The sequence below is a fragment of the Pseudophryne corroboree genome, chromosome 1 (assembly GCF_028390025.1).
Source record: "Pseudophryne corroboree isolate aPseCor3 chromosome 1, aPseCor3.hap2, whole genome shotgun sequence".
In the NCBI taxonomy this organism is placed as follows: domain Eukaryota; kingdom Metazoa; phylum Chordata; class Amphibia; order Anura; family Myobatrachidae; genus Pseudophryne; species Pseudophryne corroboree.
Window position 1 is genome coordinate 511146128 of NC_086444.1, and position 26631 is coordinate 511172758.

General features: G+C 46.9%; 1 protein-coding gene across 3 annotated transcripts in view; it reads left to right on the forward strand.

Annotated features, from left to right (window-relative positions):
* The window catches only part of APBA1 (amyloid beta precursor protein binding family A member 1), a 354528-nt gene extending 336336 nt beyond the window's left edge, over positions 1-18192 (forward strand). For all 3 annotated transcript variants that reach the window (XM_063913906.1, XM_063913904.1, XM_063913905.1), the window contains one exon: positions 13452-18192. In XM_063913906.1, coding sequence (XP_063769976.1) covers positions 13452-13523 — 72 coding nt within the window. In that variant the 3' untranslated portion in view covers positions 13524-18192. The remainder of the gene's footprint in view (positions 1-13451) is intronic.
* Positions 18193-26631: the final 8439 nt, after the last annotated feature.

Here is a 26631-nt window from a genome sequence, read left to right on the forward strand (position 1 = left end):
CTCCTGTTTGCAAGAAATGCAGGAATCGACCGAGTTGAAATTTCTTCGTGGGGCCTTCCTGGCCTCACACCACGCAACATATTTTCGCCACATGTGGTGATAATGTTGTGCGGTCACCTCCTTTCTGGCTTTGACCAGGGTAGGAATGACCTCTTCCTGAATGCCTTTTCCCTTAGGATCCGGCGTTCCACCGCCATGCCGTCAAACGCAGCTGCGGTAAGTCTTGGAACAGACATGGTACTTGCTGAAACAAGTCCCTTCTTAGCGGCAGAGGCCATAAGTCCTCTGTGAGCATCTCTTGAAGTTCCGGGTACCAAGTCCTTCTTGGCCAATCCGGAGCCATGAGTATAGTTCTTACTCCTCTACGTCTTATAATTCTCAGTACCTTAGGTATGAAAAGCAGAGGATGGAACACATACACCGACTGGTACACCCACGGTGTTACCAGAACGTCCACAGCTATTGCCTGAGGGTCTCTTAACCTGGCGCAATACCTGTCCCGTTTTTTGTTCAGACGGGACGCCATCATGTCCACCTTTGGTAATTCCCAACGGTTTACAATTATGTGGAAAACTTCCCCATGAAGTTCCCACTCTGCCGGGTGGAGGTCGTGCCTACTGAGGAAGTCTGCTTCCCAGTTTCCATTCCCGGAATGAAACACTGCTGACAGTGCTATCACATGATTTTCCGCCCAGCGAAAAGTCCTTGCAGTTTTTGCCACTGCCCTCCTGCTTCTTGTGCCGCCCTGTCTATTTACGTGGGCGACTGCCGTGATGTTTTATCCCACTGGATCAATACCGGCTGACCTTGAAGCAGAGGTCTTGCTAAGCTTAGAGCATTATAATTTTACCCTTAGCTATATTTATGTGGAGAAAAATCTCCAGACTTGATCACACTCCCTGGAAATTTTTTCCTTGTGTGACTGCTCCCCAGCCTCTCGGGCTGGCCTCCGTGGTCACCAACATCCAAAACTGAATGCCGAATCTGCGGCCCTCTAGAAGATGAGCACTCTGTAACCACCACAGGAGAGACACCCTTGTCCTTGGATATAGGGTTATCCGCTGATGCATCTGAAGATGCGATCCGGACCATTTGTCCAGCAGATCCCACTGAAAAGTTCTTGCATGAAATCTGCCGACTGGAATTGCTTCGAAGGAAGTCACCATTTTTTTACCATGGCCCTTGTGCAATGATGCACTGATTTTAGGAGGTTCCTGACTAGCTCGGATAACTCCCTGGCTTTCTCTTCCGGGAGAAACACCTTTTTCTGGACTGTGTCCAGAATCATCCCTAAGCACAGGAGACTTGTTGTCGGGATCAGCTGCGATTTTGGAATATTTAGAATCCACCCCTGCTGTTGTAACAGTATCCGAGATAGTGCTACTCCGACCTCCAACTGTTCCCTGGACTTTGCCCTTATCAGGAGATCGTCCAAGTAAGGGATAATTAAGACGCCTTTTCTTCGAAGAAGAACCATCATTTCGGCCATTACCTTGGTAAAGACCCGGGGTGCCGTAGACAATCCAAACGGCAGCGTCTGAAACTGATAGTGACAGTTCTGTACCACGAACCTGAGGTACCCTTAGTGATAAGAGCAAATTTGGGACATGGAGGTAAGCATCCCTGATGTCTCGGGACACCAGATAGTCCCCTTCTTCCCGGTTCGTTATCACTGCTCTGAGTGACTCCATCTTGATTTGAACCTTTGTAAGTGTTCAAATTTTTTTAGATTTAGAATAGGTCTCACCTAGCCTTCTGGCTTCAGTACCACAATATAGTGTGGAATAATACCCCTTTTCTTGTTGTAGGAGGGGTAATTTAATTATCACCTGCTGGGAATACAGCTCGTGAATTTTTTCCCATACTGCCTCCTTGTCGGAGGGAGACCTTGGTAAAGCAGACTTCAGGAGCCTGCGCAGGGGAAACGTCTCGACATTCCAAACTGTACCCCTGGGATACTACTTGTAGGATCCATGGGTCCTGTACGGTCTCAGCGTCATGCTGAGAGCTTGTCAGAAGCGGTGGAACGCTTCTGTTCCTGGGAATGGGCTGCCTGCTGCAGTCTTCTTCCCTTTCCTCTATCCCTGGGCAGATATGACTCTTATAGGGACGAAAGGACTGAAGCTGAAAAGACGGTGTCTTTTTCTGCAGAGATGTGACTTAGGGTAAAAACGGTGGATTTTCCAGCAGTTGCCGTGGCCACCAGGTCCGATGGACCGACCCCAAATAACTCCTCTTCCTTTATACGGCAATACACCTTTGTGCCGTTTGGAATCTGCATCACCTGACCACTGTCGTGTCCATAAACATCTTCTGGCAGATATGGACATCGCACTTACTCTTGATGCCAGAGTGCAAATATCCCTCTGTGCATCTCGCATATATAGAAATACATCCTTTAAATGCTCTATAGTCAATAAAATACTGTCCCTGTCAAGGGTATCAATATTTTTAGTCAGGGAATCCGACCAAGCCACCCCAGCTCTGCACATCCAGGCTGAGGCGATCGCTGGTCGCAGTATAACACCAGTATGTGTGTATATACTTTTTATGATATTTTTCCAGCCTCCTGTCAGCTGGCTCCTTGAGGACGGCCCTATCTATAGACGGTACCGCCACTTGTTCTGATAAGCGTGTGAGCGCCTTATCCACCCTAAGGGGTGTTTCCCAACGCGCCCTAACTTCTGGCGGGAAAGGGTATACCGCCCATATTTTCTATCGGGGGGAACCCACGCATCATCACACACTTCATTTAATTTATCTGATTCAGGAAAAACTACGGTAGTTTTTTCACATCCCACATAATACCCTCTTTTGTGGTACTTGTAGTATCAGAAATATGTAACACCTCCTTCATTGCCCTTAACGTGTGGCCCTAATAAGGAATACGTTTGTTTATTCACCGTCGACACTGGATTCAGTGTCCCTGTCTGTGTCTGTGTCGACCGACTAAAGTAAACGGGCGTTTTAAAACCCCTGACGGTGTTTTTGAGACGTCTGGACCGGTACTAATTGTTTGTCGGCCGTCTCATGTCGTCAACCGGCCTTGGCGCGTGTTGACATTATCACGTAATTCCCTAAATAAGCCATCCATTCCGGTGTCGACTCCCTAGAGAGTGACATCACCATTACAGGCAATTGCTCCGCCTCCTCACCAACATCGTCCTCATACATGTCGACACACACGTACCGACACACAGCACACACACAGGGAATGCTCTGATAGAGGACAGGACCTACTAGCCCTTTGGAGAGACAGAGGGAGAGTTTGCCAGCACACACCAAAACCGCTATAATTATATAGGGACAACCTTATATAAGTGTTTTCCCTTAAAGCATCTTTTTTATATATTTCTAACGCCAAATTAGTGCCCCCCCTCTCTGTTTTAACCCTGTTTCTGTAGTGCAGTGCAGGGGAGAGCCTGGGAGCCTTCCCTCCAGCCTTTCTGTGAGGGAAAATGGCGCTGTGTGCTGAGGAGATAGGCCCCGCCCCTTTTTCGGCGGCCTCGTCTCCCGCTCTTAACGGATTCTGGCAGGGGTTAAATATCTCCATATAGCCCCCGGAGGCTATATGTGAGGTATTTTTAGCCAAAAAAGGTTTTCATTTGCCTCCCAGGGCGCCCCCCTCCCAGCGCCCTGCACCCTCAGTGACTGCCGTGTGAAGTGTGCTGAGAGGAAAATGGCGCACAGCTGCAGTGCTGTGCGCTACCTTAAGAAGACTGAGGAGTCTTCTGCCGCCGATTCTGGACCTCTTCTCGTTTCAGCATCTGCAAGGGGGCCGGCGGCGAGGCTCCGGTGACCATCCAGGCTGTACCTGTGATCGTCCCTCTGGAGCTAATGTCCAGTAGCCAAAGAAGCCAATCCATCCTGCACGCAGGTGAGTTCACTTCTTCTCCCCTAAGTCCCTCGTTGCAGTGATCCTGTTGCCAGCAGGACTCACTGTAAAATAAAAAACCTAAGCTAAACTTTTCTAAGCAGCTCAGGAGAGCCACCTAGATTGCACCCTTCTCGGCCGGGCACAAAAATCTAACTGAGGCTTGGAGGAGGGTCATAGGGGGAGGAGCCAGTGCACACCACCTGATCCTAAAGCTTTACTTTTTGTGCCCTGTCTCCTGCGGAGCCGCTATTCCCCATGGTCCTTTCAGGAACCCCAGCATCCACTAGGACGATAGAGAAAAGAGGTTTTCTTTCTCCCAATGGAAAAAGCCCAGGAACTCCAGAACATGGTCAAGGACCTGCTGAAACCAAAAAGAGTGTCGGTTCATCAATGCACTCGAGTATTGGGAAAGATGGTGGCGGCCTACGAGGCCATTCCGTTTGGCAGGTTCCATGCGAGAACTTTTCAGTGGGACCTTCTGGACGAGTGGTCAGGGTCCCATCTACAGATGCATCGGAGGATAAGCCTGTCCCCCAGGGCCAGGGTCTCTCTCCTGTGGTGGCTCCAGAGTGCTCACCTTCTAAAGGGTCGCAGGTCCGGCATTCAAGATTGGGTTCTTGTGACCACGGACGCGAGCCTCCGAGGATGGGGAGCAGTCACACAAGGAAAACATTTTCAGGGAATATGGTCAAGCAAGGAGGCTTGTCTACACATCAATGTGCTGGAATTAAGGGCCATATACAACGGGCTGCAACAGGCGGAGAATCTTCTTCGCAACCTACCCGTTCTGATCCAGTCAGACAACGTCACAGCCGTGTCGCATGTAAACCGTCAGGGCTGGACAAGGAGCAGAGCAGCAATGGCAGAAGCCACCAGGATTCTTTGCTGGGCGGAAAATCATGTAAGCGCTCTGTCAGCGGTCTTCATTCCGGGAGTAGACAACTGGGAGGCAGACTTCCTCAGCAGGCACGATCTCCATCCAGGAGAGTGGGGACTTCATCAAGAGGTCTTTGCAGAGGTAACAAGTCGTTGAGGACTTCCTCAAATAGACATGATGGCGTCACGCCTCAACAGAAAGCTTCGGACGTATTGTTCCAGGTCGAGGGACCCTCAGGCAGTGGCGGTGGACGCCCTGGTGACACCGTGGGTGTTTCAGTCGGTCTATGTGTTCCCTCCGCTTCCACTTATCTAAAAAATATTGAGAATCATAAGACGAACAAGAGTGCAGACAATACTCATTGTCCCAGATTGGCCTCTAAGGACCTGGTATTCAGATTTTCAGGAAATGATCACATAAGATCCGTTGCCTCTTCCTCCCAGGGAGGACCTGTTGCAACAGGGGCCCTGTGTGTTCCAAGACTTACCGCGGTTACGTTTGACGGCATGGCGGTTGAACACCAAATCCTAGCTAGGAAAGGTATTCCGGGGGAAGTCATCCCTACTCTAATCAAAGCTAGGAAGGAGGTAACGGCGAAGCACTATCACCGTATCTGGAGGAAATATGTATCTTGGTGTGAAGCCAAGAATGCTCCTACAGAAGATTTTCAGCTGGGTCGTTTTCTCCATTTTCTACAGACAGGAGTGGATATGGGCCTAAAGTTAGGCTCCATTAAGGTGCAGATTTCGGCCTTATCTATATTCTTTCAGTAAGAATTGGCTTCTCTCCCAGAAGTCCAGACTTTTGTAAAGGGAGTGCTGCACATCCAACCTCCTTTTGTGCCCCCAGTGGCACCATGGGACCTTAACGTGGTGTTACAGTTCCTTAAATCACACTGGTTTGAACCTCTTCAAACAGTTGAATTAAAATTTCTCACTTGGAAAGTAGTCATGTTGTTGGCCTTGGCATCTGCAAGGCGGGTGTCCGAATTGGCGGCTTTGTCTCACAAGAGCCCCTATCTGATTTTCCATGTGGATCGAGCAGAGTTGAGGACTCGTCCTCAATTTCTGCCTAAAGTGGTTTCGTAGTTTCATATGAACCAACCTATTGTGGTGCCTGTGGCTACGGGTGACGTGGAGGATTCCAAGTCCCTTGATGTAGTCAGGGCCTTAAAAATTTATGTAGCCAGGACGGCTCGGGTTAGGAAAACAGAGGCACTGTTTGTCCTGTATGCAGCCAACAAGGTTGGCGCTCCTGCTTATAAGCAGACTATTGCTCGCTGGATCTTTAACACGATTCAGCAGGCTCATTCTACGGCTGGATTGCCGTTCCCAAATTCGGTAAAGGCCCATTCCACTAGGAAGGTGGGCTCTTCTTGGGTGGCTGCCCGAGGCGTTTCGGCATTACAGCTTTGCCGAGCAGCTACTTGGTCGGGTTCAAACACTTTTGCAAAATTCTACAAGTTTGATACCTTGGCTGATGAGGACCTCATGTTTGCTCAATCGGTGCTGCAGAGTCATCCGCACTCTCCCGCCCGGTCTGGAGCTTTGGTATAAACCCCATGGTCCTTACGGAGTCCCCAGCATCCTCTAGGACGTAAGAGAAAATAAGATTTTAAACCTACTGGTAAATCTTTTTCTCCTAGTCCGTAGAGGATGCTGGGCGCCCGTCCCAGTGCGGACAAATTCTGCAAGGCTAGTATATAGTTGTTGCTTACATAAGGGTTATGTTACAGTTGAGATCAGTCTCTGGCTGATGCTGTTTTGTTCATACTGTTAACTGGTTTAGTATATACCATGTTGTACGGTGTGTATGGTGTGGGCTGGTATGTATCTCGCCCTTAGATTAACAAAAATCCTTTCCTCTTACTGTCCGTCTCCTCTGGGCACAGTTCTATAACTGAGGTCTGGAGGAGGGGCATAGAGGGAGGAGCCAGTTCACACCCATCTAAAGTCTTAGAGTGCCCATGTCTCCTGCGGAGCCCGTCTATACCCCATGGTCCTTACGGAGTCCCCGGCATCCTCTACGGACTAGGAGAAAAAGATTTACCGGTAGGTTTAAAATCTTATTTCTCTGACGTCCTAGTGGATGCTGGGACTCCGTCAGGACCATGGGGATTAGCGGCTCCGCAGGAGACAGGGCACAAAAATAAAAGCTTTAGGACTAGGTAGTGTGCACTGGCTCCTCCCCCTATGACCCTCCTCCAAGCCTCAGTTAGGTTTTTGTGCCCGTCCGAGCAGGGTGCAATCTAGGTGGCTCTCCTAAAGAGCTGCTTAGAAAAAGTTATTAGGTTTTTTATTTTCAGTGAGTCCTGCTGGCAACAGGCTCACTGCAACGAGGGACTTAGGGGAGAAGAAGTGAACTCACCTGCGTGCAGGATGGATTGGCTTCTTAGGCTACTGGACACCATTAGCTCCAGAGGGATCGAACACAGGCCCAGCCATGGAGTCCGGTCCCGGAGCCGCGCCGCCGACCCCCTTGCAGATGCCGAAAAGTGAAGAGGTCCAGAAACCGGCGGCAGAAGACTTTTCAGTCTTCATGAGGTAGCGCACAGCACTGCAGCTGTGCGCCATTGTTGTCAGCACACTTCACACCAGCGGTCACTGAGGGTGCAGGGCGCTGGGGGGGGGGGGCGCCCTGGGCAGCAATGATAATACCTTGTTCTGGCTAAAAATACATCACATATAGCCCCTGGGGCTATATGGATGTATTTAACCCCTGCCAGGTCTCACAAACACCGGGAGAAGAGCCTGCCGAAATAGGGGGCGGGGCCTATCTCCTCAGCACACAGCGCCATTTTCCTGCACAGCTCCGCTGCGAGGAAGGCTCCCAGGACTCTCCCCTGCACTGCACTACAGAAACAGGGTAAAAAAACAGAGAGGGGGGGCACTTTTTTGGCGATATTGATATATTAAGCTGCTATAAGGGAAACAACACTTCTGTAGGGTTGTTCCTATATATTTGTAGCGCTTGGGTGTGTGCTGGCAAACTCTCCCTCTGTCTCCCCAAAGGGCTAGTGGGGTCCTGTCTTCGATAAGAGCATTCCCTGTGTGTCTGCTGTGTGTCGGTACGTGTGTGTCGACATGTATGAGGACGATGTTGGTGTGGAGGCGGAGCAATTGCCGGTAATGGTGATGTCACCCCCTAGGGAGTCGACACCGGAATGGATGGCTTTGTTTATGGAATTACGTGATAATGTCAGCACGTTACAAAAATCAGTTGACGACATGAGACGGCCGGCAAACCAGTTAGTACCTGTCCAGGCGTCTCAGACACCGTCAGGGGCTGTAAAACGCCCTTTACCTCAGTCGGTCGACACAGACCCAGACACGGACACCGAATCTAGTGTCGACGGTGAAGAAACAAACGTATTTTCCAGTAGGGCCACACGTTATATGATCACGGCAATGAAGGAGGCTTTGCATATCTCTGATACTGCAAATACCACAAAAAGGGGTATTATGTGGGGTCTGAAAAAACTACCTGTAGTTTTTCCTGAATCAGAGGAATTGAATGAAGTGTGTGATGAAGCGTGGGTTAACCCCGATAGAAAACTGCTAATTTCAAAGAAGTTATTGGCATTATATCCTTTCCCGCCAGAGGTTAGGGCGCGCTGGGAAACACCCCCTAGGGTGGATAAGGCACTCACACGCTTATCAAAACAAGTGGCGTTACCGTCTCCTGAAACGGCCGCCCTCAAGGATCCAGCTGATAGGAGGCTGGAAACTACCCTGAAAAGTATATACACTCATACTGGTGTTATACTGCGACCAGCCATCGCCTCTGCATGGATGTGCAGTGCTGGGGTGGTTTGGTCGGATTCCCTGACTGAAAATATTGATACCCTGGATAGGGACAGTATTTTATTAACTATAGAGCAATTAAAGGATGCTTTTCTTTATATGCGAGATGCTCAGAGGGATATTTGCACTCTGGCATCGAGAGTAAGTGCGATGTCCATATCTGCCAGAAGAAGTTTATGGACGCGACAGTGGTCAGGTGATGCGGATTCCAAACGGCATATGGAAGTATTGCCGTATAAAGGGGAGGAATTATTTGGGGTCGGTCTATCGGATTTGGTGGCCACGGCAACAGCCGGGAAATCCACCTTTTTACCTCAGGTCCCCTCCCAACAGAAAAAGACACCGTCTTTTCAGCCGCAGTCCTTTCGTTCCTATAAGAACAAGCGGGCAAAAGGACAGTCATATCTGCCCCGAGGCAAAGGAAAGGGTAAGAGAGTGCACCAAGCAGCTCCCTCCCAGGAGCAGAAGCCCTCCCCGGCTTCTGCAAAGCCCTCAGCATGACGTTGGGGCTTTACAAGCGGACTCAGGGGCGGTGGGGGGTCGACTCAAGAATTTCAGCGCACAGTGGGCTCACTCACAGGTGGACCCCTGGATCCTGCAGGTAGTATCTCAGGGTTACAGGTTGGAATTCGAGAAGTCTCCCCCTCGCCGGTTCCTGAAGTCTGCTCTGCCAACGTCTCCCTCAGACAGGGCGACGGTATTGGAAGCCATTCACAAGCTGTATTCTCAGCAGGTGATAGTCAAGGTACCCCTCCTACAACAGGGAAAGGGGTATTATTCCACACTATTTGTGGTACCGAAGCCGGACGGCTCGGTAAGACCTATTCTAAATCTGAAATCTTTGAACCTGTACATACAAAAATTCAAGTTCAAGATGGAGTCACTCAGAGCAGTGATAGCGAATCTGGAAGAAGGGGACTTTATGGTGTCCCTGGACATCAAGGATGCTTACCTGCATGTCCCAATTTGCCCTTCACATCAAGGGTACCTCAGGTTCGTGGTGCAAAACTGTCATTATCAGTTTCAGACGCTGCCGTTTGGATTGTCCACGGCACCTCGGGTCTTTACCAAGGTAATGGCCGAAATGATGTTTCTTCTGCGAAGAAAAGGCGTATTAATTATCCCTTACTTGGACGATCTCCTGATAAGGGCAAGGTCCAGAGAACAGCTGGGGGACGTAGTAGCACTAACCCAAGTAGTGCTGCAACAGCACGGGTGGATTCTGAATTTTCCAAAATCTCAATTGACCCCGACGACACGTCTGCTGTTCCTGGGAATGATTCTGGACACGGTTCAGAAAAAGGTGTTTCTTCCGGAGGAGAAAGCCAGGGAGTTATCCGAACTTGTCAGGAACCTCCTAAAACCAGGAAAAGTGTCTGTGCATCAATGCACAAGAGTCCTGGGAAAAATGGTGGCTTCTTACGAAGCGATTCCATTCGGCAGATTCCACGCACGAACTTTTCAGTGGGATCTGCTGGACAAATGGTCCGGATCGCATCTGCAGATGCATCAGCGGATAACTTTGTCTCCACGGACAAGGGTGTCTCTTCTGTGGTGGTTGCAGAGTGCTCATCTGTTAGAGGGCCGCAGATTCGGCATACAGGACTGGGTCCTGGTGACCACGGATGCCAGTCTGAGAGGCTGGGGAGCGGTCACACAGGGAAGAAACTTCCAGGGAGTGTGGTCAAGCCTGGAGATGTCTCTTCACATAAATATACTGGAGCTAAGAGCGATTTACAATGCTCTAAGCCTGGCAAAACCCCTGCTTCAGGGTCAGCCGGTGTTGATCCAGTCGGACAACATCACGGCAGTCGCCCACGTAAACAGACAGGGCGGCACAAGAAGCAGGACAGCAATGGCAGAAGGTGCAAGGATTCTTCGCTGGGCGGAAGATCATGTGATAGCACTGTCAGCAGTGTTCATTCCGGGAGTGGACAACTGGGAAGCGGACTTCCTCAGCAGACACGATCTACACCCGGGAGAGTGGGGACTTCATCCAGAAGTCTTCCACATGATTGTGAACCGTTGGGAAAAACCAAAGGTGGATATGATGGCGTCCCGCCTCAACAAAAAACTGGACAGGTATTGCGCCAGGTCAAGAGACCCTCAGGCAATAGCTGTGGACGCTCTGGTAACACCGTGGGTGTTCCAGTCAGTGTATGTGTTTCCTCCTCTGCCTCTCATACCAAAAGTACTGAGAATTATACGGCAAAGGGGAGTAAGAACGATACTCGTGGCTCCGGATTGGCCAAGAAGAACTTGGTACCCGGAACTTCAGGAGATGCTCACGGAAGATCCGTGGCCTCTACCTCTAAGACGGGACCTGCTTCAGCAGGGACCGTGTCTATTCCAAGACTTACCGCGGCTGCGTTTGACGGCATGGCGGTTGAACGCCGAATTCTAAGGGAAAAAGGCATTCCGGAAGAGGTCATCCCTACCCAGGTAAAAGCCAGGAAGGAGGTGACTGCACAACATTATCACCGCATTTGGAGAAAATATGTTGCGTGGTGTGAGGCCAGGAAGGCCCCGACGGAGGAATTTCAACTGGGTCGATTCCTACATTTCCTGCAAACAGGATTGTCTATGGGCCTCAAATTAGGGTCCATTAAGGTTCAAATTTCGGCCCTGTCGATTTTCTTCCAGAAAGAATTGGCTTCAGTTCCTGAAGTCCAGACTTTTGTAAAAGGAGTACTACATATACAGCCCCCGGTTGTGCCCCCAGTGGCTCCGTGGGATCTTAATGTAGTTTTGGATTTTCTCAAATCCCATTGGTTTGAGCCACTCAAATCGGTGGATTTGAAATATCTTACATGGAAAGTAACCATGCTACTGGCCCTGGCTTCAGCCAGGAGAGTGTCAGAATTGGCGGCTTTATCGTATAAAAGCCCATATCTGATTTTCCATTCGGACAGGGCAGAACTGCGGACGCGTCCTCAGTTTCTGCCTAAGGTGGTTTCAGCGTTTCACCTGAACCAGCCTATTGTGGTGCCTGCGGCTACTAGCGATTTGGAGGATTCCAAGTTGCTGGACGTTGTCAGGGCATTGAAAATATATATTTCAAGGACGGCTGGAGTCAGAAAATCTGACTCGCTGTTTATACTGTATGCACCCAACAAGCTGGGTGCTCCTGCTTCTAAGCAGACGATTGCTCGTTGGATTTGTAGCACAATTCAACTTGCACATTCTGTGGCAGGCCTGCCACAGCCTAAATCTATCAAGGCCCATTCCACAAGGAAGGTGGGCTCATCTTGGGCGGCTGCCCGAGGGGTCTCGGCATTACAACTCTGCCGAGCAGCTACGTGGTCGGGGGAGAACACGTTTGTAAAATTCTACAAATTTGATACCCTGGCTAAAGAGGACCTGGAGTTCTCTCATTCGGTGCTGCAGAGTCATCCGCACTCTCCCGCCCGTTTGGGAGCTTTGGTATAATCCCCATGGTCCTGACGGAGTCCCAGCATCCACTAGGACGTCAGAGAAAATAAGATTTTACTTACCGATAAATCTATTTCTCGTAGTCCGTAGTGGATGCTGGGCGCCCATCCCAAGTGCGGATTGTCTGCAATACTTGTACATAGTTATTGTTACAAAAAAATCGGGTTGTTATTGTTGTGAGCCGTCTGTTCAGAGGCTCCTACGTTTGTCATACTGTTAACTGGGTTCAGATCACAAGTTGTACGGTGTGATTGGTGTGGCTGGTATGAGTCTTACCCGGGATTCAAAATCCTTCCTTATTGTGTACGCTCGTCCGGGCACAGTATCCTAACTGAGGCTTGGAGGAGGGTCATAGGGGGAGGAGCCAGTGCACACCACCTAGTCCTAAAGCTTTTATTTTTGTGCCCTGTCTCCTGCGGAGCCGCTAATCCCCATGGTCCTGACGGAGTCCCAGCATCCACTACGGACTACGAGAAATAGATTTATCGGTAAGTAAAATCTTATTTTTTGGGGGGCATATCCCTCACCGGAAGGTAAAGACCAGTCACCCATAAGCTCAAACAAACCCCACCACACGTCTCCAGCAACCCCTAGTGTATTTCTATTTCCAGCACCCCCATGGTTCTCCTGATCCTGCCCCACACTTGCCTTGTGTATCTTTTGCCCTTCCAAATCCCATCAGCAGGGCAGCAAAAAAGAAAAGAAAACTTTTTTGCTGTAACCTCTGGGGTCGGGCTCTCTCTTCATGTATTCACTGCAGTGGCACAGGCAGGCTGGGCTGGACTCTCAATGGCCGGTGCCCTTCTAAGTCTCAAATCCCATTCCTGACTGGGCCTATCCTGAGGAACAAGTTTGAGAGCCACTGGACTAGACTAACTTTTTCATCAATATTTTAACCAACAAAGAATAAAAAGGGGAAAGGGATGCTAAAAGGAGAATTAGAGTGTGACAGGGAATTACCAGGTACCAGATACATACACTCATCAGACAATAACAGCTGATCCACTTGTTTTCGGCAATGTCGGACAATGTCAGAATTTCTGACAAATGAAAAAAAGGCACTTACATTAAATTGGGTGAATCGAAATTCGCCCTAAAAACGTTGAAAAAGTGCATTTTTTTCGACCTGTCGGAAATTCCAACAGGAATTGAATATACCACTTAAATGTATATAAGAAAATGATACATCTCAGTCCAAGATGGTAGGGTCAGTGTACAGAGGGGTAAGCTCATTCAGGCTAGTCACTTGCTGAATGTAGCTGTTTTGTCTGTAGCTGTGCCATGCATTACACTGATTTCTATGAAAACATAAATGATAAATCATAGCAAAGAAAAGACAAATAGTGAAAAAACTATAATAAAGTACTGATTTTATTTTATTTTTTTTAAATCTACCTGTCGTTTTTTTTTCATTTGTATTTTGAAGAGAAACAAATCCCGTTTGTATTTTTCATTTCAACAGATACACATGAAGACCATGCCGGCAGCCATGTACCGACTGCTGACTGCACAGGAGCAACCAGTTTACATCTAACCGCCTCTCTGTCACTTCACAACATGCATGGAGGACAGTTCTCTCACCTGTGGTTGTGTGCATAGTGCTGCATTTATCAGCAGAAACATCTCAGAAACATTACTTACTCTATTTGCTAACCACATTTTTTATGCCCTTCTTTTCATTCCTCATAAATTGAGTGTTTTGCGGAAAGTCATGAATCTCTGAAGGCTTGTGTTCCAGACATGACTAAACATACACAGTTGTGTTCGGAAGACACCTTACAGTCTATATGGGCTGCAAAGTGTCTGAGAATGTGTCCAGCTCAAAGACTGCTTAGTAAGAAGCCAGATCTCCATAAGCTATTCTTTCTACTGCTAATTGGGCTCACTCGGTTGGTATTGTACAGTCGTTTTGGGCACATATAGCTCTAACACTTAAGATTGGCCAGTACATAAAATGACATTTTATAAACTAGCCCTCATGCATGTGTCACAGTTATAAAGTAGCAGGATTGAATCTTAGTTACAACTCGGGAGACTGTGCATGAAGCTCTGGGTCACCTTGAAACTAAAAAAAAATGATACTATGCGTGCTTGTTGTGTTTACTGTATCAAAGCACTTTTACAGTTCACTTGCATATCTTGGGTCAGTCGATGGATTGAGTAACAGGCGTTGTTGTACAAGTAGCTCCACTTGAATATTAGTGGGTATACACTACCATCCACTTTGCTTCAATATATAAATATCTTATACTGTTTTCTCCACTATGTATGTAATGTTGGACCCTGATCCATCTTTTTCACTATTTACTAAGTAGGTAAGTACTCAAAGTATCAGGTTATTGTGGCTCACTCGTACAATAGTATCTGTAGGATGAATGACGTATGACCATAATTCAGGCAATAAATAATTCATACTAGAAATACCACATATATAGTCGGGTAAATAGGTGAACATGTGGACTTCATTTTAGAACTGATGTTATGTACAGAAAGCACACTTTACCAGGCTAGGGGGTTACTAAACATTATTTTATAATAGGTTACATTGGGGTCTATGTATTAAGCCTTGGAGAAAGATAAACTACCAGCCAATCCACTCCTGTCATGTAACAGGCTTCGTTTGAAAAATAACAGGAGCTGGTTGGTTGGTACTTTACCTCTCTCCAATTTATCTCTCTCCTAGGCTTAGTAAATAGACCCCCTTGAACATAGAATTTGACGGCAGGTAAGAACCTCTTGGCCCATCTTGTATGCCCTTTTGTAGGTTGCTCCTGAAGTGTAGCTCCTCCTTATACTGTAAGAGCACATACTCACGGCCAGTTTCCCATTTGCCCATGGCATGTTACACTGTGCTGAGTTCCCCACAAGACTTAACATCAGTGGACCGCCATGAGCTGTAGGACCTTAATATCAGTTACTGTAGTTTTCCAAATGATTGATGAATCAAAAATAGAGCATCTGAGGCCAACAGCATTTTGAAGAAAAAACAGTAATTACTGTAGATTTTGATCACTAATTTGTTATCCTCAATCTGCATTTAGTAAGGACTACGTACGTACACAAGTGTACAGCATGTGTGTTTTGTCATTTACAATTGTGAACTGCACAAAATGGCGTTCCATGTTCTCCAGCCTTAAACCTACTTGTGATTACTTATACATAAAAGTCTACATTCTTCTGATTTATATAACAGAAGTTCCAGATTAACATTACATTGGGCTTAACAATGCTTAGAATGTGTTTACGCTTTACTATTCAGAAGGAGTTTTTGAATACAAACTAAGTTACTATGGAATGCATGCAATTAATGAGCTTTGAAATGACTGCTTCCAGCTAACTGTGTTTACATCATTTACATCTAAATATTACTGATGTGCTATATTATGTCCGTTGAAGTGACACAGCTCTGATGTAACAAGGCTGTGACAGGGTAACTTTTATTTTTGTCACTTTACAATGAAGTTCTCCCAAGTTTAAAAGAACATGTTTACACAGGAGAAAATGGGTTGTATCATTTCTGTTCCAGTCATGTAAACATAAGTGGTTGCCGTTGGTCGATACATAGATCTCTAAATAGTCAGTTTTAATATTATGCCAAATTAAAGTGAATTTATAAAAACATGAGTTATGATGATAATAATAATAATATAAAAAAATAAATAAAATTTGGTACAACTTCAAGTCGACCAAACTAATATAAGGCAATTAATATTTATTTTGTGATGTAGATAACTGCGTTTACCTGTATATTGGGGTTTATTGATAATGTGTGAGGATGTTTTCCTAGTTTTAGAAAGCTGGCACATTCCTGAGAGCTTTAATATGATGAAATTAGGCAATGTTATTTATTTATTTATTTATTTTATTAGGAAATGTATTATGCGTTTGGGTTTTTTTTTTTTTTTTTTTTTTATCTGAGGGACATGGAAAGCCGCGTCTTCAGTTCGATGGCTTCTTTACTGATAGCTGCTGGAACGAACCCAGATTATGTAAGACTCATGCGCATGCTGCTGCTGTCATTGCTTAAAGCAGACCAACAAGTTGCCTTCATGTTTACTTAAGGAAGCTGCAATTCATGGCTTGTAACTTAATAACGGAAACATAACAAAAACAGTGATTTCTGTCATCCCTATAGTAAAGGACTTGATGCTGAGTATCTCTATTATTACTTATCGCTGCCGGCTGCTCAGATCCTCATTGTTTTAATACAGCAAGAAGCATGGCGCTAATGAGAAAAGACTTAAACTGACTTACTGTATATGGCTGGCAGATGACCCTGAAATCAACAACAAAATAATTGTCATTTTTCTTCTGCTAACAAGACAGGACAAACCTTTGTCTTACAGAATATTTCTAACTCCACTTCATGACTGAATTCATGCAGCAGTGATATGCTTTTAGCAAAATAATAAGAAATACAGATATTTATTGCAATTACCATGCCATGCAATATACACAAATGAAGCTGTAACTCATTGAAATGTGTTGCAATGTGACAACAAATACAATGGCTGCAGGCAACGAGACAAAATCTGAAGGTGATGTAATAGTGGTAGTGATGTCATGTATGGCTCTTATGTCTAAGTAGCCTAAACTAATCCTCAACTGTCCAGTACTTCATTTTTTTGTGGTCCGTTCTCAAGGATTAAGAGAAGATGATTGCCTATTTGTAGTAACTATTTTCACAATGTTTATTATATAGTCATAAATCAGGTTTGTGCAAGATCTGTTCTCAAACATGTTTTGATGTGCCACCTTTCAGCCATTACCAGGAAATAGAGTGTTGGGGAATGAGAAGTAACACAAGAAATGCGTTGGTGACACACATGATGTTTCCTCTTGGGTGTATGTGTAACTGTCACATTTTGCAAAGTATAAAATATCTTTCTCTGTCACTAACATTTACTGGTTAATTTCTATGTGCAATAAAATTAGCCTAGAAACAACAATTAGAGCCATCCTTCTTGACATGACGTCTTGCCGTTCGTTAAACAATACGTATTTATATTATATTGGAAGTATGATAGTAACACCTAGAGCACAGGTTCTCAAACTCGGTTCCCAGGACTCCACACAGTGCATGTTTTCTAGGTCTCACAGAATGACTAATGAAATAATTTGCTCCACCTGTGGATCTTTTAAAATGTGTCAGTGAGTAATGAGTACACCTGTGCGCCTGCTAGGTGACCTGGAAAACGTGAGCTGTGTAGGGTCCTAAAGACTGAGTTTGAGAACCACTGACCTAGAGGGCTCTAAGGGCAGTTGATGCCAGTGTCTACATGGTGACTGTTTTGGTTTCTGTGTGTTATATAACAGCATAAAATAGCACAACAACCGTCACTGTCTTAAGATCCTTACAGGAAAGCTCCATGCTGTAAGTTCAACTAAGAGTCACAACTTGGAACATAAATCTGTATTTTAGCCTCAGATTGAAGTTACAGTTTTAATAGTAACATTTACTTTTAGTACATTCCAAATCAGCCTACTGCAGTCCAAAAATAAAATGTAATAAGCACAGAACTCTTCTTCACACCTAGTGACCCATTTCTCTGTTTATATTCCTAGGATAATCATTTGAATATTCATGTGGTTTAAAATATTTTCATCCTTTTATATGGGTCAACTAGTCTATGACTTTGTAATTATTTTTTTTCTTTTTCCTAAATAAATTATATATATATATATATATATTTATATATATATATTAATTATTAGTAAATCACTTTGGTTGTTTTTTTTTTTATTTGTAAAAAAAAAAAAAATCACAGCGGCGTCAACCAGATGTTTTGTACATACCTAGCAGAGTACTTAGAACATGCAGTTGTATTATTGTTCTGTAAAGAGGGTGGATTAGAAATTATTGTAAATCATTGGGAAAGTATAGTAATGTAATAGTAACAATATTGTTCTTTGTAAACTGCAAACTTACGAAAAAAAAAAAAAATTCAATGTGAGCCTGGAATGTTGATACTGCACATCTATGAATGTAATTCCTCTGACAGCTTTGTCACAGGCCCTGACCCTTTTTATCTGTGAAGCAGCTGCAATGGGTCCATTGATTTGCAAGCTATTTTGTTGTGGTGTGTGTCTACTCTGCTATGTAACTTTTATTTAACTGAGCGCTTGCTGATGTCTGTAACATTTGCTGCAACAACTACAACAATAACAATAGTAATAATAAAAAAAATAACAATGAGTAAAAATGACTGTGTTCCTAGCTTTTGGTATTCTCATGCATTCTGTTTGCTCATAAGGTGCTGCCAGCATCACCCTCTATTCAGTTTGGGTTTGAAATTATTGGATAACTTCTGAAAACGTAAACTTTTGTAAACTGTAGAAACATTGCTAAAAAGTCATACTATATCCACTGTAGCTTTATTTATGTCTTTTAATTTAATTATGAGGATGAGGGCACATAGGGATTGTCCGAATTATATGTGGTACTTTTGTGTGCGTGACCGTTTTTTATTACATTGGTATTAGTGCATCTATAATATTTTCCTAACAGTAAACTATAACGAACATAGTGCAGGCCATTAAACATATATAAGGTTTCCGTCATCTAGAATCAACCATAGCATTGAAGTCCTTTTGTATGGGGAGGGGGAGGCTGATTTAAATACATGTGAAACTCAGACCCCAGGCGTGGAAGAAAAATGCGAGGAGTGAAGATGCCTAATTCCATTTACATTTCTCTTACATCCTAGAGGATGCTGGGGTTCCATTTAGTACTATGGGGTATAGACGGGTCCTTTGGGAGCCACTGGCACTTTAAGAGTTTAACTGTGTGGGCTGGCTCCTCACTCTATGCCCCTCCTACCAGACTCAGTTTAGAAAATGTGCCCGGAGGAGCCGGTCACAGCTAGGGGAGCTCCTAGGAATTTTCTTCGTTTTATTGTTTTCTATAGTTTGTTATTTTACAGGCAGGCTGCTGGCAACAGCCTCCCTGCTTCGTGGGACTTAGGGGGGGAGTAGAATCCAACCCTTGAGGTTAATGGCCCCTATCTCCCCTGACAGGACACTGAGCTCCTGAGGGTGATGATCGTTAGCCGCCCGAGGCGACCGCTCACTCCCGCAGCATGCTGCCACCCCCTAACAGCCAGAAGAAAGAAGAGTGGTGAATCTGACGCCGGCTTCCCGGTAAGCGGGTCCCCGGCAGGAGTGGTGGTGCAAGGGTGGGAGCGCAGCTCTGACAGGCTGCGCTCTAGAAGGCTCACCGGCACACTGTGTACGGTGCTGTGAGGGGCGTCCTGCGCCTAACCCACTGTTTGCTGCAAAAATTACCTCAGGCTAGTATAATCTCTAAGTGCAGGAAGACGCGCCATTACAGGGAACGGAGCTTCTCCTCAGAGCGGATCCAGCACTAACCAGCGCCATTTTCTCCCTACAGACACACGCTGACAGGGAACGCTGTCCTCCACAGAACTACACTGAGGTAAAAGGTGTTATAAAAGGGCGGAGTGATATTATGTACTAGCTACCCTGTTAAGGTTACACTAGTCAGTAGGGTTTTTATCTTTATAAAAGCCTATAAGGGCGCGCTGTGGCTGGCTTCTGTGCTCTGTGACTCTGAAGATATACTGGGGGGAGGGGAAACTGTTGACATTTTCCTGTGTATGTGTAATCCACTTTACCATGTGTAAGGGACTTTGTCCTGTACTGCAGTATGTATATCTTCTCCTGGGGAGTCGATACCATGCTCAAAACTGTACACATCTCAGACTTCGGTGGCAGATCCCCCTGGGGTGGCCTCCATAAGGTGTACTTTAAGAATATATTGCTTCCAATATATCCCATACTGGGTAGAAGCCGCAATTTTGAGAAAAGTGGGGTTTCAAATCCCACTGCTGTGCCTCTCACCCCATCTCCGTACCCTAGAAAGCGTACACTTGCCCATATAATGCATATATATGAGGGGTCCAACATATGTTTGAGGCTATTAGGGATGAGTAATATTATTATATGTATATAGTGAATGCCTTTCCACTGTGTAGGGTGTTGAACTCCTTATTTGGGAAAACCTGAGTACACCCAGAGTTATTATCCACATCCCTATAGAGTGTCTAAATTGTCAAATATGGTTGTCTTACTTGTCCCTGATACAACCTCCATAAAGGCTGATCACCTATTGAGACTAATCTCTAATACTGTATACTGCTGCAGGTGTGACTCGGAGACCCACTAATGCATAGATCTCTGGGGCTATTGTAACGTGGTCAGGCTCCTTACTTGATGATTTAGATTCTATGTGTAGAAGTGACTTGTACTTGTTTCTATGTCACATACAGGATTCTACAGGCTTCACGGCGAGACGCCATGAAGGAGATTGACCTGCATAACGCAGGGACCACTGCTCTGGCAGTTTCGACACGCAGGGGACGGTGGCTACACCAATGGACTGCGGATACAGAATCCGAGTAAGGTATGACAGGTCCGCCCTTCACAGGTAAGCCCTGTTGGGACGCACGGGATACGTGATTATCCATGTCAACTGCGGGTAAGTCGGTATGTCTTCCTTCCGCAGCTGCACAGACCAGGAAATTATATCCTACACCTACACTGCAATTCCTTCGAAAATGATTCCACATATTCCTCCACTTCCTTTAGAGGACGTCGGGGAAATCCAGAAAACCTGCGCCGCCAAGTCCCCAGGGACGGATTTCAAATTCTGCCTTTTTCAAACCCTTTGGTTTGTCGTGGACCTCACTGCCTGGGGATAAGGCAGGTGGGAGCGAGACTAAAGAGATTCAGTAACACATCTGGGCGATATCCTGCCTAGACCCCTGGAAACAGTTTGGTTGCCCAGGGGTGCAGACTAGAATTTCTAGTATTCCCGCCTCACAGGTTATTCAAATCAGGCTTACTAGCTTCTCAGGCAGAAAGTGTTCTACTGCTGGAAGCTGTCATAACATTTGTCAAACTAATGTCATTATTCCAGTCCCACCTCATTTACGTAACAGGAGTTACTATTCAAACCTGGGGTCATTGATTCCCTACTGGTGGGTGTTCAATTCAGGATGGAGTCTGGGAGTGGTGACCTCTGCTTGAGATGTTGAGGAATTCCTGGTATCCCGGGATATCAGGGGTGCACACTTCACATTCCACTCTGGCTGCCTATCTAGGGTTACACTACAATTATGTCACTTCCAGTTTCAAACACTGAGCTTGGCTTCTACGCAACACCGGGGGTGTTCATCAGGGCCATGGCAGCCTTTATACTCCCGCTCCACAAACCAGGAGTGGACATAATTCCATATCTGGGTGACCTTAACATCCTCCAGGGAGATGTTGTTACGGAGTGTTGCTCTCTCAAACTAACTGTCCTGAGATCTCGGGTGGATCCTGAAGCTTCCAATTTCGCATTTGAAGCCAATAAGGAGGCGTCCCTTCCTGGGGATGATTCTCAACACGGAAGTGTAGAGGGTGTTTCTACCGGTGAAGAAAGCATTGGTGATCCAATCAATGGTCCGGGATGTCCTGATGCCAGCCCGGGTAACGGTTCATCGGTGCATTCGCCTTCTGGGGAAGATGGTTGCCTACTGAGAGGTTTGACAGTATGGAAGATTCCTTGCACGGTCTTTCCCACTGGATCTCCTGGTCTTATGGTCAGGATCTCATCTTCACATGCACCAGCGGATACGCCTGTTGCCAAAAGCCAGAATTTCACTCATCTGGTGGCTGCAAACGTCTCACCTACTCGAGGGCCGCAGGTTCGGGATTCAGTATTGGATTCATCTAACCACAGATGCAAGTCTCAGGGGTTGGGAAGCAGTTGCTCAGGGGGAAAACTTCCAAGGAAAGCGGTCAGTTCAGGTATCTCTCCATCCAATAAACATTCTGGATCTGAAGGCCGTGTACAACGACCTTCTACAAGCGGCACATCTTCTGCGAGATCAAGCCATTCAGGTTCAGTCGGACAACGTCACAGTGGTGTCCTACATAAACAAGCAGGGTGGAACGAAGAGCAGGGCTGCAATGTCAGAGGTGACAATCCTCCTCTGGACAGAGAAGCATGTGCGAGCGCTGTCAGCGGTCTTAATTCCGGGAGTAGACAACTGGGAAGCAGACTTCCTTAGCAGACACGATCTCTTTGCAGGAGAATGAGGCCTCCACCCGGAGGTATTCGCAGAGATAAGCCGATGGGGTGTACCTCAGAAAGCCATGATGCCCTCTCACCTCAACGAGAAGCTTCAGAGATACTGTTCCAGGTCACGAGACCCAAAAGCAGTAGCGGTGGGCGCCCTGGTAACTCCGTGGTGTGCCAGTCAGTGTATGTGTTCCCTCCACTTCCACTCATCCCATGGATTCTCAAGCTAATAAAAAGAACAAGAGTTCAGGCGATCCTCATTGCTCCGAACTGGCCAAGAAGTGCTTGGTACGCGGATCTTCTGGAGTTACTGCTGGAAGATCCGAGGCATCTTCCTCTTCGCGAGGACCTTCTGCAACAGGGGCCGTTCGCTTATCAAGACTTACCCTGGCTACGTTTGACGGCATGGAGGTTGAACGCCAGATCTTAGCTCGGAAGGGCATTCCGAACAAAGTCATTCCTACCCTGATACAGCCTAGGAAGGGGGTAACGTCTAAACATTTCCATTGCATTTGGAAAACGTACATATCTTGGTGTGAATCCAAGAAGTTTCCTATGGTGGAGTTTCAACTAGGACGGTTTCTCCTCTTTCTGCAAGCAGGTGTGGTTGTGGGCCTACGCTTGGGCTCCATAAAGGTCCAGATTTTGGCCTTGTCCATTTTCTTCCAGAAACAATTGGCTGCTCACCCTGAGATTCAGACTTTCTTGATAAAGATTCTGCACATCCAGCCACCCTTTGTGCCTCCTACGGCACCTTGGGATCTTAATGTGGTGCTGCAGTTCCTGCAGTCCGATTGGTTCGAGCCTTTACAGGAGGTGGACGTCAAGTTTCTCCCTTGGAAGGTGTTCACACTGTTGGCATTGGCATCTGCTAGATGGGTGTCGAAATTGGGGGCATTGTCATGCAAGAGCCCCTACTTGTTTTCCCATGAAGATGGAGCTAAGCTCAGAACGCATCAGCAATTTCTTCCAAGGGTTGTGTCGGTTTTTCATATCACCAACCTATTGTGGTGCCAGTGGCTACTGACTCCTCGATTACCTCACAGTCCTTGGATGTTGAGAGGCCTTTGAAAGTTTCTGTGAAGAAGACTTCTCGTCACCGGTAGTCAGACGCTCTGTTTGTTCTTCATGGTCCCAACACGGTTGGGTGTCCCGCTTCTAAGCAGACATTTGCTCGCTGGATCGGGTTTACAATCCAGCATGCTTATTCAATGGCAGGCCTGCCGTGTCCAAGATCTGTTAAGGCCCACTCTACTCGTACAGTGGGTTGTTCCTGGGCAGCTGCCCGGGGTGTATCGGCTTTGCAGCTTTGCCGACCAGCTGCTTGGTCGGGGTCGAACACGTTTGCTGAACTTCTACAAGTTTGATACTTTGGCATCTGAGGACCTAAAGTTTGGTCACTCCGTTCTGCAGGATCCTCAGCACTCTCCCTCCCGTACTGAGAGCTTTGGTACATCCCCATGGTACTAAATGGAACCCCAGCATCCTCTAGGATGTAAGAGAAAAATAAGAACTTACTCACCGGTAATTCTATTTCTCGTAGTCCGTAGTAGATGCTGGGGACTCCGTAAGGACCATGGGGAATAGCGGCTCCGCAGGAGACTGGGCACAACTAAGAAAGATTTAGGACTACCTGGTGTGCACTGGCTCCTCCCTCTATGCCCCTCCTCCAGACCTCAGTTAGGAAACTGTGCCCGGAAGAGCTGACACAATAAGGAAAGGATTTGGAATCCCGGGTAAGACTCATACCAGCCACACCAATCACACCGTACAACTCGTGATACTATACCCAGTGAACAGTATGAATAACAACTGAGCCTCTCAAACAGATGGCTCCAAATAATAACCCCTTAGTTAGGCAATAACTATATACAAGTATTGCAGACAATCCGCACTTGGGATGGGCGCCCAGCATCCACTACGGACTACGAGAAATAGAATTACCGGTGAGTAAATTCTTATTTTCTCTGACGTCCTAGTGGATGCTGGGGACTCCGTAAGGACCATGGGGATTATACCAAAGCTCCCAAACGGGCGGGAGAGTGCGGATGACTCTGCAGCACCGAATGAGCAAACTCAAGGTCCTCCTCAGCCAGGGTATCAAACTTGAAGAATTTAGAAAAAATGTGTTTGAACCAGACCAAGTAGCAGCTCGGCAAAGTTGTAAAGCCGAGACCCCTCGGGCAGCCGCTCAAGAAGAGCCCACTTTCCTCGTGGAATGGGCTTTTACAGATTTAGGATGCGGCAGTCCAGCCGCAGAATGTGCAAGTTGAATCGTACTACAGATCCAACGAGCAATAGACTGCTTTGAAGCAGGAGCACCCAGCTTGTTGGGTGCATACAGGATAAATAGCGAGTCAGTTTTCCTGACTCCAGCCGTCCTGGAAACATAGATTTTCAGGGCCCTGACTACGTCCAGCAACTTGGAATCCTCCAAGTCCTTAGTAGCCGCAGGCACCACAATAGGTTGGTTCAAATGAAAAGCTGATACCACCTTAGGAAGAAATTGGGGACGAGTCCTCAATTCCGCCCTATCCATATGGAAAATCAGATAAGGGCTTTTACATGACAAAGCCGCCAATTCTGACACACGCCTGGCCGAAGCCAAGGCCAACAGCATGACTACTTTCCACGTGAGATATTTTAGTTCCACGGTTTTAAGTGGCTCAAACCAATGTGACTTAAGGTAATTCAACACCACGTTGAGATCCCAAGGTGCCACTGGAGGCACAAAAGGGGGCTGGATATGCAGCACTCCTTTAACAAACGTCTGAACTTCAGGCAGTGAAGCCAGTTCTTTTTGGAAGAAAATCGACAGAGCCGAAATCTGGACCTTAATGGAACCTAATTTGAGGCCCATAGTCACCCCTGACTGTAGGAAGTGCAGAAATCGACCCAGCTGAAATTCCTCCGTTGGGGCCCTTCTGGCCTCACACCACGCAACATATTTTCGCCATATGCGGTGATAATGGTTTGCGGTCACCTCCTTCCTAGCTTTATTCAGCGTAGGGATGACTTCCTCCGGAATGCCCTTTTCCTTCAGGATCCGGCGTTCAACGGCCATGCCGTCAAACGCAGCCGCGGTAAGTCTTGGAACAGACAGGGTCCCTGCTGCAGCAGGTCCTGTCTGAGCGGCAGAGGCCATGGGTCCTCTGAGATCATTTCTTGAAGTTCTGGGTACCAAGCTCTTCTTGGCCAATCCGGAACCACAAGTATAGTTCTTACTCCTCTCCTTCTTATTATTCTCAGTACCTTGGGTATGAGAGGCAGAGGAGGGAACACATAAACCGACTGGTACACCCACGGTGTCACTAGAGCGTCCACAGCTATCGCCTGAGGGTCCCTTGACCTGGCGCAATATCTTTTTAGCTTTTTGTTGAGGCGGGACGCCATCATGTCCACCTGTGGCCTTTCCCAACGGTGTACAACCATTTGGAAGACTTCTGGATGAAGTCCCCACTCTCCCGGGTGGAGGTCGTGCCTGCTGAGGAAGTCTGCTTCCCAGTTGTCCACTCCCGGAATGAACACTGCTGACAGTGCTAACACATGATTTTCCGCCCATCGGAGAATCCTTGTGGCTTCTGCCATCGCCATCCTGCTTCTTGTGCCGCCCTGACGGTTTACATGGGCGACCGCCGTGATGTTGTCTGACTGGATCAGCACCGGCTGGTGTTGAAGCAGGGGTCTTGCCTGACTTAGGGCATTGTAAATGGCCCTTAGTTCCTGAATATTTATGTGTAGGGAAGTCTCCTGACTCGTCCATAGTCCTTGGAAGTTTCTTCCCTGTGTGACTGCCCCCCAACCTCGAAGGCTGGCATCCGTGGTCACCAGGACCCAGTCCTGTATGCCGAATCTGCGGCCCTCTAGAAGATGAGCACTCTGCAACCACCACAACAGCGACACCCTGGTCCTTGGAGACAGGGTTATCAGCCGATGCATCTGAAGATGCGATCCGGACCACTTGTGCAACAGATCCCACTGAAAGATCCTTGCATGGAACCTTCCGAATGGAATTGCTTCGTAAGAAGCCACCATCTTTCCCAGGACTCGCGTGCAGTGGTGCACCGACACCTGTTTATGTTTTAGGAGGTCTCTGACTAGAGATGACAACTCCTTGGCCTTCTCCTCCGGGAGAAACACTTTTCTCTGTTCCGTGTCCAGAACCATCCCCAGGAACAGTAGACGCGTTGTAGGAACCAGCTGCGACTTTGGAAAATTCAGGATCCAGCCGTGCTGTTGTAGCACTTCCCGAGCTAGTGCTACTCCGATCAACAACTGTTCCCTGGACCTCGCCTTTATAAGGAGATCGTCCAAGTACGGGATAATTAAAACTCCCTTTTTTCGAAGGAGTATCATCATTTCGGTCATTACCTTGGTAAATACCCTCGGTGCCGTGGACAGACCAAACGGCAACGTCTGGAATTGGTAATGACAGTTCTGTACCACAAATCTGAGGTACTCCTGGTGAGGAGGGTAAATGGGGACATGCAGGTAAGCATCCTTGATGTCCAGTGATACCATGTAATCCCCCTCGTCCAGGCTTGCAATCACCGCC